At 39.1% G+C, this 12,955-nt stretch overlaps 3 protein-coding genes across 5 annotated transcripts; 1 reads left to right on the top strand and 2 right to left on the bottom strand.

Annotated features, from left to right (window-relative positions):
• Positions 1–670: 670 nt before the first annotated feature.
• On the bottom strand, positions 671–12,365 carry LOC111342817 (pyroglutamylated RF-amide peptide receptor-like). The gene is made up of 4 exons (XM_088763077.1): positions 12,253–12,365; positions 11,889–12,159; positions 2,204–2,455; positions 671–1,694 (listed from the first exon to the last, which is right to left on the bottom strand). The coding sequence occupies exons 1-4, from the start codon at positions 12,363–12,365 to the stop codon at positions 1,386–1,388; spliced, it is 945 nt and encodes a 314-aa protein (XP_088619203.1). The 3' UTR covers positions 671–1,385.
• Positions 2,452–5,744, top strand: LOC111342835 (G2/M phase-specific E3 ubiquitin-protein ligase). Of its 3 annotated transcripts, XM_088724550.1 has the most exons (7): positions 2,476–2,674; positions 3,013–3,213; positions 3,678–3,940; positions 4,202–4,326; positions 4,697–4,844; positions 5,447–5,527; positions 5,639–5,656. In XM_088724550.1, exons 2-7 carry the CDS (start codon positions 3,102–3,104, stop codon positions 5,639–5,641), a joined length of 732 nt encoding a protein of 243 aa, XP_088580676.1. In that variant the 5' UTR covers positions 2,476–2,674; positions 3,013–3,101; the 3' UTR covers positions 5,642–5,656. The 3 variants fall into 3 exon arrangements, with proteins under 3 accessions (XP_088580675.1, XP_088580676.1, XP_088580674.1); XM_088724549.1 differs by lacking the exons at positions 5,447–5,527; positions 5,639–5,656 and having other exon boundaries at positions 2,452–2,674; positions 4,697–4,973; XM_088724548.1 differs by lacking the exon at positions 2,476–2,674 and having other exon boundaries at positions 2,883–3,213; positions 5,447–5,744.
• LOC111342816 (uncharacterized) lies at positions 5,933–7,565 on the bottom strand. The gene has a single exon (XM_022949936.2). The coding sequence runs from the start codon at positions 7,465–7,467 to the stop codon at positions 6,457–6,459; it is 1,011 nt and encodes a 336-aa protein (XP_022805671.2). The 5' UTR covers positions 7,468–7,565; the 3' UTR covers positions 5,933–6,456.
• Positions 12,366–12,955: the final 590 nt, after the last annotated feature.

The following is a 12,955-nucleotide window of genomic DNA, read 5'->3' as shown; positions in this document are numbered from 1 at the left end:
TATAAAAAAGACCGAGGGCCGATATTCTTCCAGCACGGTCCCGAGCAAGCTTGGTTAATAAGAGATTTATTACACGACTGAGGTTCAAAGGGACACAAGTGCGGTATCATTCGGGACCATTCAGGACCATTCGGGACAGTGCCCGGTCCAATACTGAGAGAATATTGTCCGGCAATAGAGCATTTTGATTGGTTGATTTTAGTTATTGGCCCTCTGACTTCCCAAGTCGTGTAATAATGCGACATAATAGTCAACTTGAAAATTACCGAAACTTGTTAAATCTGTCAAAATAAGTGTGAAAAATGCACGTGTGCAGTACATTAAAACAAAAGCTCACACTAAATACTGGTAAGCTTTCTTTTAGAAGTGATTTCTCATCTATCTAAATTAACCTGCTAACTGAAACTTGGCCTCTCATTTTGTATTCTACTTTAAAATTGATGCGTGTCTTTCTGCGCCAAAGGAATGACGTTCAATCGGTATTAATTACATTGTAATGTTCATTTTGATAAAACAGGTGTTTGGATCGGAGAACTAGCTTTTTTCCTTAATTTCTTCCGAAGGAGTGATGTTTATCGATCTATTTAATTGTTTTGAAACAATTTATCGCAATTCTGTTTTTGATGGTTAACGCTACTGCGAATGTAAGCATCAATGAAATACACGTGGCATCTGTAATCGGTTCAAACTGTATTTTTACGCGAAACGGTCTCTTTATATTCTGATATAACAATGGTTTCTCGGCGCTTTACATCTCTTTTGCTGCATAACAAAACAAATCAAGAGTGAGAAGCTTGTCAAACGTAAGCTACAATAATTATTACATGTAGGAAGACAAGCTCTCAGCCGGCCCTGGTGGCTGCAGTAACAATAATTTTAAGATGTGAGTGTGAAGCCTCAATGCAGTTAGGCTGGGAACCTTAAATATTAATACGGCTGATGTGTACACTCACGAAATTTCCCGTCTTGATGACCAACTTCCGCGAGCAAATTATTTATGTAGTCAGCGGCGCGCATTGCACGCATGCGAAAGTGTGCATATGTGGTATCGATGGGCAACCACAAGACACATGGGCAAAAGTACTCGACAATCAGCATCTTGGCATATTCGATTCTGAGGGATCGTTGAAAAGATGCCGGACCCTAGTGTAAGATCAGAATTTGATGGATCGGCAGGGTGTTTCAATAAGTGCATAAAGGTTGCGTGTAGATCTAAAAAAGAAACAATGACTTTTGTACTGAGCTTGACTGACTCTTCAAAAGTTTGGATACTTAAAATGGAATTTAGAGGGAAGTGCAATGACAGTGTGCTCACTAAGGGTATCATGTTTTTAAAACGCCGTTGACAAGAAATGACGCAAAGCCCCAGATTGCGTTGTCGTGGTCTAGGTACTGCCTGACTCTCCGCCGACACTAGGTTGGACCGTGGATAAGGAGAAACAAGCAGGAAAGATTATCATCTTCATCTTGCTTCTGAATTGTTGGTTTAACAGAGCGTAGGTAAACGGGTTGACGGTAGAGTTGAACATAACGGTTAGGAAAGAAATAGGCAAAACGGCCGTGTTATAGTCCACGGATGCATAGGCAGTGTACGACACAATGTAAATGGTACCAGCTGTGCACCAACATATGCCAAATATAGCACTGACAGTAACCACCATCAAAGTGACCCGCTTTCTCACTCTTATCACAACCTGTAAATAAAACAAAGATAATTTGGTTACACATTTCCGACGCGAGAGATAACATTGTTCAATAAACATGTGTACGGTCGTAGATGTGCAAAATTCATATCGTCCTTCCCTTCTTCTTAACCCAAACAAAAGAGGAAAATTAAAGTGAAAGTAAAAGGGGAAAAGGGTAACAAAGTGGAGATGTTGGGGTGAAATCTGCTTCATTTTGTGGAAGCTATACAAACTCGCCACGTGGCTAACGACATGAGGTAAAGCTTCTCAGACTGCTATTGCTGCAGGTATATTAACTACTTAAATTTGCTAAGCCGCCAACATTTGGCTTTGTAGCTCAGTTGGTAAAAATGACCAGCTGGCATCTGGAAAGCACCGGTTCGAATTGCGTCGAAGCCTGGATATCTTTAGGCTTCTTTGTCTCTAACTCTTGTAAATGCAGCTTACTTGGAAACATCGTTTCTCTACTTCACTGATATCATCTGCAGGTCAAAATATATGATTTATTTAACTGTTACCATTTGCTGCTGCGTCAGCTGATCTTGGTCTTTACCCTTGATCCACAAGTTGTACACGACTCTACAGTACAGAAAGGCCATCAAAGCAGTGGAAAACGCTGGAAGAAGAAACCACGACCAGCTCGTCGCCTTTGCCATCCACTCTTTTGGGAAGAGCTGTGCGCACTTGTTTGCTCTCTCATCAAGGCCGACTGCCAGGAGCAACGGGATGTTGAATAAGGTGGATAAAATCCAAGAACTAGCAATGATAACCTGAAGTGATCAAACATACAGCCCTGAGTTGATGTGACAATGCTATTTAAATGATTTTGCTATAGAAGCAAGTGATATAGAAGCTTTAAAAGAAACCTTCCCAAGTAACTCTGAGGAAGAAATTGCCCAAGCCCTTGAAAATACCAGCTCAAGGAACGAAGCTGCTGAAAAACTTTTAACAGCTGACTCAAACATAGAACCAATTGATGGCATTTGTAGGTATGTAATCCAAACCAGGAGAAAGGGAGGGGAGTTGAGATACCACCTCACCTGTGAGAACAAACATATTGAACCTTGGACGTTCATTTGCATGGTTCCAGAAAATGTCTTTACCCCTCCCAGGATTTCTCAAAGTCTTTTTTTATGAATTAAGACATTCTCTTACTTCTTCCGCTTTATTTGTATCATTTCTTTTCTTCCATTCTCAAACTTAAGTGCCAACCAACCTTGTGAAGTTACAAATTATTTTTAATCAGCTCAGTTACCTTGTGATACTGATCTGAGTAAATTAAGCAAATTACATCAGAATAACATTTTGTGCAATTTTTTTCCCTCAGCCTTGATGATATCTTAAGCATGCTGTACAAGAGAGTAAAGCAGCATGAGCAATGTGAAGTTAGAGTAAGCAGGCAGGATCTTTTGGTGGATGGCATTAGGCAGCTATGACGGAAAAAAAAGTTTGTTGGGCCTCTTGACAGTGCAGTTCTTTGGAGAGTCAGGGATAGACACTGGAGGGCTCCGAGAGGAGTTTTTATCTGGTAAGATATCAGGCTCTAAACCAGGATCTGAAATGTGGATGTCCAAGAACTTTAGGGAGGGTGCCACCCCCTACCATCTTTTGATAAACAGAAACTTCTATGAAATGGGCTACAGCTGTACCTGAAAGTCTTTCCTAACCTTTTCAACACGAATGATCTACTAATAATGATGTACTGCTCCAGGTTGCATTGGAAGTGACTAGCTGAAAGTACTTTTGCATGAAAAGCATTATTGTAATCATAGTTGCAGTTTATTATTATTGCCATTGACAGTGACAGGCCAGTGAAGGTTGTTTTCTGGTCAGTGTAACATAAGGGAAAACTCATTATGAATGGCCGCAACTCAGTTATTGTAAAGATACAAATAGGACTGAAAAAATTACATCTCTTCCCTTTATAAGTGTACAACTCCCATGATTTGAAATCTATTCCCCTCAAATCTTTTTTAACATTGTCTTCTGCAGCATTTATAAGTGGAATTCAGACCAACCTATTTGAGGGCATTCAACTTAGTGGTCTGTCACCTGCACCTCATGTTGAGGCTGTGGAGAATGGCTCCTTCAAAGTTGTTGGGCAAGTTATGGTTATGTCAATTCTCCAGGAGGGTCCACCGCTTGCCTTTTTAGCCAACTGGGTATACCACTATCTGTGTACTCCCGATGTCACAGCCATATCACTAATAGATGATGACATTGCTAATCCAGACATCAGGACTTTAGTGAAAAGGGTAATAATATGTCTTGTAATAACTGAACAAGAAAGTTCCACATTTCAATTGATCATTTCAATGAGGATAGCAATAATTATTGTTATATGCCTTTATATCACCTTATGATTTAGCAAAAGAATCTCCAAGCAAGACTGATAACATTAATGCTTATAGCACTGACCCTTCAGAGTATAAGAGCTAGAAAGTACTGAAAACTGTTTTGAACCTCCTTAAATACATGTATTAAACCAATTCTGAGAATGATAATTATGTCACCAGGTAAAAGAAGTGAACAGTAAAGAGGAACTGCAAGCCATTTTCCAAGAAGACACAAACATGGATGTGATAATGAATACTGGCTTTACATCCACAATTTCCTTAGAGAAAAAAGACACTATTGTAAGGTACAGACCAGTACAGTATCCCAAGATGTGTTTTATTGTTGTGTTGTTTAGAGCTGTTGCATTTTGTGTCTTTTGTCAGCTTTGATTTGCTGTGGCTAAAAGTTATGATTGTCCCAAACTTTCCTCAAGTTTTTGCATGGATTAATCTATAATTATATAGAACATTTTGTCTGTGTTACATTATGGGATCAATACCAAGATGCAACCAGTGAGGGGAATCTTGAAGAGCATTGGATATAATGATAACATGTATGCTTTAATTCAATGATCTGACATGTATATGAAACTAAATGCTGATGATCTAACTGTTCTTACTCAACTAACCGCAAGACTTACCACATCTAGGGATGATATTTTTTTCTCTTTTCAGGATTATAACACTTCAAAACACAATTATGAGGGTGAAAGCTGAACTAGACCAAATGAGGGAAGGACTTAGGCTGCACGGGTGCCTGGCCATGATGGAAGAATACCCATCACTCATGGAGAAACTCTTTGTGCCAGGAGAGGATTATACTGTAAGAGTTTTCCGGATAATATGTGCCTTATCATTTAGTACCCTTGTAAACTTTTCCGACATTCCTGGTTCAATCCTTCCTTTCATCATTTCTGCTTTGTATGTTTCTCTCTAAGATGAGAATGGTTTGCCATGAGAAAAGCATTTCAGTTAATTGATGTGCGAGTCTTTGGTGAAAAAGAGTCACAATGTTTAATTTCTGTGTTTAAATTAATTACTATATTAAACAACAACAAACATATGAAACATATGTGTGAAATGCGGTTATGAGACGTATACAGTTCACACATATGTTTCATATGTTTGTTGTTGTTTGATTTATCATCTACGGGTTTATATCGAATTAATTTGATGGCCTGCTCCCAGTTGGCTTGTTAGCTCAATTGGTAGAGCGCTGCACTAGTATCGCAGAGGTCAGTGGTTCGAATCCCGTACAGGCCTGAAATTTTTTTCAGGTCTGATTTTCACTATTGCTCAAATAGTGCTTTACTGCGAAGGATCGTTCTCATATACGTAATTACTATATTACAGTGCATGCTAATTGATTTCTCAACTAAATCCTCAAAGTTAATGGACTGACTAAATGGTCTCGTTTGTATGCAGGTGATGTCTACATTTTTGATGAACTCATTAACAGCTGAATACTCAGAGCCTGGATCAACAAGGAAACTACAGGAAACAGCTGTAATGGCTTACTTCAATAGAACTGATATGTTGAAGAAAGAGAAGACAACTGTGAGTAACATGTATGAGCCTATTTAAACCAATACAGATATTTTTTTTCTTATTGCACAGTGAGCGAGTCTACCAACAGCACTGGTGGTGTTACAGAAATTTTTCAGTTTCTTACTGGAAAAACTACAATGCCAATTGTACCTACTGAGAAGAACAGTTTTGCCATAACAGTAAGGTTTATGCACTGCAGCAATGACCACCAAATTTGCTTCCCCACCGTTTCTACTTGTGCCCTTTGGGTACAGTTACCTGTTGCTCATATGACCACTTTCAGTGATTTTAAATTTAACATGGACACTACAATAAAACATGAAAAGACCTTTGGAAGAGCTTATTAGATGACTGCACTCAGTCTGTACTGGCGACCTCATTTAATAAGTGCTTGTACAACTTTAAAACAATAAAACATGGCTGCCAAGTCCCACCACCGAGGAAACTGGGACTTTATTAATTAATGGTATTGTGCCACCAAGAAACATTGTTGAAACTCTGTAACTTGTAACCAGTGAAAACATCTTGGAGAGACAAAAAACCATTAAAAAATGTCAGTAAAAGCTATTTTCAGTCAAATATACTGCTGTTAACTAGCGCTATTGGGTGAAAAAATATATTATTAAAATTAAGTGATTTTAGCTGCCTGTTTCTTTGGAAGACAAACATTTGTCATTGGAGATGGTTTGGTTCAATATTCACAGTATATCTCAAACAAGTAACACATTGGCACAAGTAAACGCACACCAATTTGCTTTCATAACAATTGGACAGAGGAATGATACCCATATGCCACCCAAGAGGCTGGCCTCACCTTTTACTGTTTCTATGTGCGAGAAAATTATATTAAAGTTTGGCTACATGTGATAGAAATGCATGAAGTACAGTTAATGCCTCCTGCCATTATACACAGGACTCCCCTTGTGGAAGTGATTTACTAGCTCCCAAAAGGAAAGAAATTTAGAGTTCACCTTCTGCAAACTTAGTAAGCTTCTCAAAAGGACTCCAGCTTCATGAATGCTTGTGGGGTTGGACAAGCCATTATTGTCTATGACATGTTGAAAATACTCATGGAAAACTGAGTTGCACTCATCATCCTCAACATCAAACCCTTCAAACCTATTTTCTATTTCTGTGAACTTGTGTGGCGATATTGAAACCAAGCAGTCGGTGTGTCCAAAATCCTCTGGCAGGAAGTACATCATGTCAGGAACACCGGATACAATGGCATGCTTTGACTTCCTGATCCGGTGACTGTTCCAGTATTCCTTTACCTTATTCAGATCAGTCTGCAGCAAATCAGCAAAACAAAACCAAATTGCCTCTTTCTGCAAGTCACTAGTCAGATCAAGAATGTCAGACTCGTGAAGGTCATTAAAGAAGTCGATCCACCAACTTAAACGTTGTTTCCTGTAATGTGACCATTGACATTCAATACGCTGATTCTTAGGGCTTGATACGTATTTGTGGGACTTTGATCCTGCGTATTCATCCAATCCCTCACCTCTCAAATAGCACTGTATTCCAGCAACCAGACCATTTTCAGTGCCAGGGTCAGTGTATACACGCACTGGGCATCCATGTGCTGCTTTGACGTGCTTTATAAAATAGCTTACAACAGACCTTGGATTTTTGTTCGATCGTTGCACCTCATGCCAAAGAATTCTACGACTAAAGCCGTCTACACAGCCGTGAATAGAAAAGCCAAAAGGCTTCAGTTTATCGTAACCGTCCATGTGCCAGCAAAAGTTGGGTCCAGGTGACACATACGTTCTGCGCTGAAGACAACGGCTCTCTCTGTGTTCCACTCCTCTAGGATCAACCTCTCTAATTAAGAGTGACTCTACTAATCGCCGAGGAACATTAATCCGGTGTCTTAAGCGTAAGACATGCCACATAGTCCTGTAGCCATTGAGGCTATCAGGAACAGTGCATATTTCTTGTAAAATAAGATCCCTGACGCGTTCCTTGAGCTCCTCATCTACCGTTTCACGTCTCTTAAGTCCATAATCTTTCAGCATAATATTTCGCTTGAGAGTTCGCTGATTCATAAAAATACTATGTTGCTTTTCCAACATCAGAGTAATATGCCTATACGTAAGACCTCTGTAAAAGTAATATTCAATTAAATCTCGCTCAGACCCACGAGGTAAGTCGTCGTTTAAAGTTGTGTCAGCCGTTTCGTATTCGCTCGAGATGCTCAAGTCTTCGATGGACGTCGAAGCGTTGTTACTCAAAATCAACTCCCGCAAAACCGGTGGTCATGACAGAATACCACCGCGACTGGTAAAAGATTCTGCCAACGAGTGAAAATTGGCGATACTTATTCGGATTGGATGAGCGTGAAGCGTGGTGTGCCCCAAGGCAGCGTCCTGGGAGCCATGTTTTTCAACATGTTCCTCAATGACCTCAACTTTCACATAAAGTCTGTAAAACTAAACACATATGCTGATGACTGCCAACTGCACACATCTGACGTAGACCCAGTAGCCTTGGAACAGCGGATCAATCATGATGTACAAATAGCAAACAAATGGTTCGAAGACAATGGGATGAAAGCCAACCCCGCTAAACACCAAGGGATGGTTCTTGGCAAAACCGATTACCCTTTCTCCTTCTCAACCACAAGATGCCTAACACTTTTTGGAATAATTCTTGATAATGAACTTAACTTCAAGGAACACATATCCTCTGTATGTAAAAAAATAAATAATCAGTTCAGTGTCCTCAAAAGATTTGGCAAACTTATTTCTACCGAAATTATGCTTCGCCTTTATAAAACGTTTATGTTACCACATTTTCACTACTGTTCAATGATATGGCACTTTTGTAACTCAGAGGACTCTGTTAAACTGGACACCTTAAATAGACGTATTTTAAGATTTGTTTTAAAGGACTGGGACTCGAACTACGATGATCTTTTAGACAAGGCAGGTGTGTGTGGTTTAGCCAACAGGAGGATACAAAATATGATGATTTGTATATTCAACTGTCTCCATCTTGGTAAATATCCGTGCTATCTGAAACAACTAATCAAGCTAAGATCTACTGCTTACTCCCTAAGGGGCACGAATATTTTATCACTTCCTAAGCCGTTTACAACCACATGCGGTCTAAATTCTTTTAGCTATTCATCTGTTAAGTATTGGAACTCCCTCCCTGGCCACTTTAGAAAAACTGTAGACTATAGCGAATTTAAGAGCAAACTGTCAGCGCACAATTTCTGTTAATATTACATTTATATCACATTATTATATTAACGAATATTATATTATTATATTATGAATTATTTTCATCTTTTAACCTGTTCTTGCTGTAATTTTAAAGTAGTAATTAGGATCGGAGATACTAGCTTATAAGCTAATCTAAAATCCGAGGATAATAAAGTTTATGTATGTATGTATGTATGTATGATGGACGCCATTTTGTTTTGATTTGATAAAAAAGCGCGCTTGCGACTCGGTCTCAGGCCTTGACGCGCAAATGCGCACGCATAGATTAAGTCCCTTTCATTTGCAGCGTGCCTTAGTTTTTGTTTGCAGTGAGTTTTTTTTCCCTTGATTTGGGGTGTGCGTTGTGCTTTCATTTGCAGTGTGCGGTTAACTTTTTTTAATTCGGTGTGTAGCGCTTCACTTTATTGTGTAGAAGTGCATTTGATTTTTCACTGACGTTAATAGTTTAATTTTATTCGTAGTATATTTGATTTAGTTTGCAGTAGTATATTTTTGTACTTTGGGTTTTTTTTTAGTTTGTAGCGCTGTCCCTAATTGGCCACCGTACATCTCCTACCATTTATTCGTTTACTTACTTACTTGAATGAATGAAATGAATGAATGAATGAATGAATGAAAAACTTTAACAACTCTATGTTGTTAGCTATAAGCTAATGGGGGACACTAAAAAATTTAAAAGTCAAATACATTTACATATGTAGATAATAGTCATTTACAGTAGATGATTAAAAAGATTATAAAGTTCTTTAGTTAAGTTTTAAATTTCAACGAGAGTTGAACGGTCGACTTTTCTTATGTTCTTCTTGAACGAAGTTAGACTGAGTCTCTATCGTTCTTAGGTGTCTTGGTAACTTCGACCAGATAAGAGGTCCCATATATTTAATAGAATTCCTACCAAATCTTACAGTTTCGAATCTTGGCAGTTCAAAGTCACTCTTCCGTAAATTATACTGAGTGTTCTTTATGTTAAATAGGTCAGAAATATTCTCGGGTACGAGACTGGGCTTAACTTTAAACATCAAAGTGGCAATGTCTTGTAGGCGCCGATTGTACAACGTCGGTGGTTTAGCGCGACTTAGCAGTTCTTGATAGGACGCTGATCTAGTGTTGTACACCGCCCTAAGTGCTCGCTCCTGAATCCGCTCAAGCTTTCTCCGATCTGATGTTTTACAAAAGTGCCATACTAGATGACAGTAGGTTAGATGGGGCAGAATTTAAAAACTGTAAAGTGATTCTTTAGCATTACAGGGTATCAAATTGCGTAGCCGCACTAGGACCCCTACTTTTTGACTGGCCTTAGAGCATAGATCACTGATATGACTAGTAAACTCAATTTTTCATCGATTTGAACTCCTAAAAGCGGTATTTCCCCTATTCTCTTAATAGTATGACCGTCGAAAGAAAAAATTTGATTATCGTTGTCTTTGTCAACTTTTCTCGGGTTGATCGTTAATAGCTAGAACTGTTCTGGGTTCGTTGAGAGATCGTTGTTCTTGTGCCAGGATAGAGCTTTCTCTCCATGTATCTTGATACTTTGCCACGACAACGTCATGCTGCTTCCCCATGACATACATCTGATGGTCGTCGGCATACATGCTCAAATTAGCATTATTTGTATGGAATGACATATCGTTTTGGAACAAATTCACAGAAGGGGGCCAAAGGACGAGCCTTGCGGGCAGCCAAGCACCATCCTTTTCCAGTCACTTGTCACGCCTTTTATTTTCACGCTATTGAGCCTATTGTCAAAGTATGATGTAAGAAGGCTGAGAGAATTTTGTCCAATGCCATAGGCTTCTAGTTTCTTTACGATTAGAGAATGGCTAAGAGAGTCAAAGGCTTTACTCAAGTTAGTAGACATTATGTACATCAGTTCCTTTCTGTCAATAGCTGATTTCCAGTCTTCCACGAGTCTAATTAGAGTGGTCTGACAGCTATGATGTCTTCTATACGCTGTAATTCTCTGATAGAGAGTTCGATCATAGTGCCCGGTGATTTGCTTACTGAGCATATGCTCAAATGTCTTATTTACGGTAACAAGGGACGTGATGGGACGATAGTTCTTCGCCAGTTGTCTATCACCTTTTTTAAACACTGGCGTCCACTCTCCCATTCTCACGCACAAGGCATCGCCCCAGCTCGATACAGCTGTTGTAGAGAGTAATTAGCGGTGGGACAATTCCACAGGCCACGTTCTTAAGGAGTTTAGGCGGTGCTCCGGGGTCCCACCGACAGGACTTATAGGGGTTGATATTTTCAAGCGCCTTTTGCACTTGATCCTTGCTGACACGATTGAACTCGAAGTGCGTTCCTAGGTATGTTTCCCTTAGAGCTTTAACGCTGCCATGGTTGTCATGGTTCTCTTATGTGATGTAGATAGCACTATCTCCTATAATGCTAACAGCAGCTGTGGTGAAATAGTTCACTAATTGCTTAGCTACCTCGCATTGATCTTTTACAATGATGCCCTCTTCTGTTTTTAAGCTGATTAAGGTGGACTCCTTAGTTTTGCTATTAATAAATGGCCTAAAGGCGTTGTAAAACTCCCTTGGCTTGGATTTCAGCTCCTCTGATTTGGCGAACCAGTATTCCATGATAGCCTTCCTCCGTTCGCGTGTGGCAATATTCCTGTGCTTTCTTTTAAGTTCCATGTTCTCTGGCGTTCGGTTACTTACTTACTTTTAGCGAATTTTGTATTTCAAATTGTAGCGTGCGGCTGTAGCCCTTATGGAAAAGATTTTTCCATTGGCAGCGCAATTCAAAAGTCCAAAAGAGCAAAATTTCATATTGCAAATTTCATCATGAGGTGAAAATTCGTAATCACTGTGCTGTTAATCATCTGTATCTCAACTGAACAAATAATTGTGTTTCTTATTTATGAACGTGAAAACCAAATAAAAGCTCGTAGAATGCATGAGGGATTTTCGTAAATAAGGCAAACACTGGAAATTCAAACTTTTGAGCCTCATAGGACTTTTAAAAATGTCTAAAATCCAAGAAAAACAAAAATGGCTTGCGTATAGTACAGTATACTAAGACACCTCCATCCTTAATTATCTTTAATTTCTAAAGATGCAATTAAATACCTTCAATTTAAACTTGGTAAATGCTCCTCTGTTGTTGAATGGATATAACACGGCATTGTATCGTTCAAAGGCGATGGCAACGAGTGTGACAACCGAGGAAGCGGCTCCAAACCATGAAAAACTTCCTCCTGTCACAAGTTTGCATAGAACTAAGCCACCTATCCCATCCGGATGGACACCAGCAATCTTGACAATGAAGAGTGGTACCACAAAAATCGCGAACATCATGTCTGCTACGGCCAGGTTGACAATTAAGTAATTCAAATGGGTCCTGGGGAATGAATGTGGCCATGAGAAAAGGAACATCAGGCCAGAACCAAGAAGAAAATTCAAAGCAGACTTGTTAATAACTACACTATTGTACCTCATCTCTTTATTTTTCTTTATAATCCAGCAAACAAGGGAGTTTCCCACAATATTAACTACGATTAGTACCAGGAGTGCGGTCCAAAGCACAATAGTCCATGCCTCGACCATAGCTCACGCGTCAAGTTTTAATGAGCAAAGGGCTGTGCAAAAGTAGAAGGACGAGGTGTTCAAAACTGATTCCAAGTATAAAGTGATCCTCTGAAACAAACAGTAGACCAAATATGTCAAGTGAAATACAAGGCGTAAGGGATAAAGGACGAAGAAGGAAGAAAAATAAAGGGAAAAGTAAATGATCTAAGATAGAGGGTAATAGATGACCAATAAAGGATAAATGAAGCAGGATCAATGATAGAAGATAATTTATGAAGGATGAGGAAGGAAGAAAAATGAAGGAAGGATAAATGAAGCAGAATCAAAGATGAAAGATGATTAATAAAGGATGGAGGTGGAAGAAATATGGAGGAAGTATAAACGATGCAGGATCAAAGACGGAAGATGATCAATGAATGATGAAGGATAAAGGATTAAGTAGAAAAAACAATTGGGAAGGCTTAACAATGCAGGATAGAGGATAAAGAACGATCAATGAAGGATATGATATATGAAGGATGGAGGATGAAGAGAGAAGTAAAATGGAGGAAAGATATAACAATGCAGGATCATTTAAAGATTAAAGATGACCATTAAAGGAAAGAGAA

The sequence above is a fragment of the Stylophora pistillata genome, chromosome 6, assembly GCF_964205215.1.
Source record: "Stylophora pistillata chromosome 6, jaStyPist1.2, whole genome shotgun sequence".
NCBI classification, from domain to species: Eukaryota; Metazoa; Cnidaria; class Anthozoa; order Scleractinia; family Pocilloporidae; genus Stylophora; species Stylophora pistillata.
The sequence above is the reverse complement of the archived record's forward strand: the minus strand, read 5'-3'. Positions and strand labels throughout refer to the sequence as shown.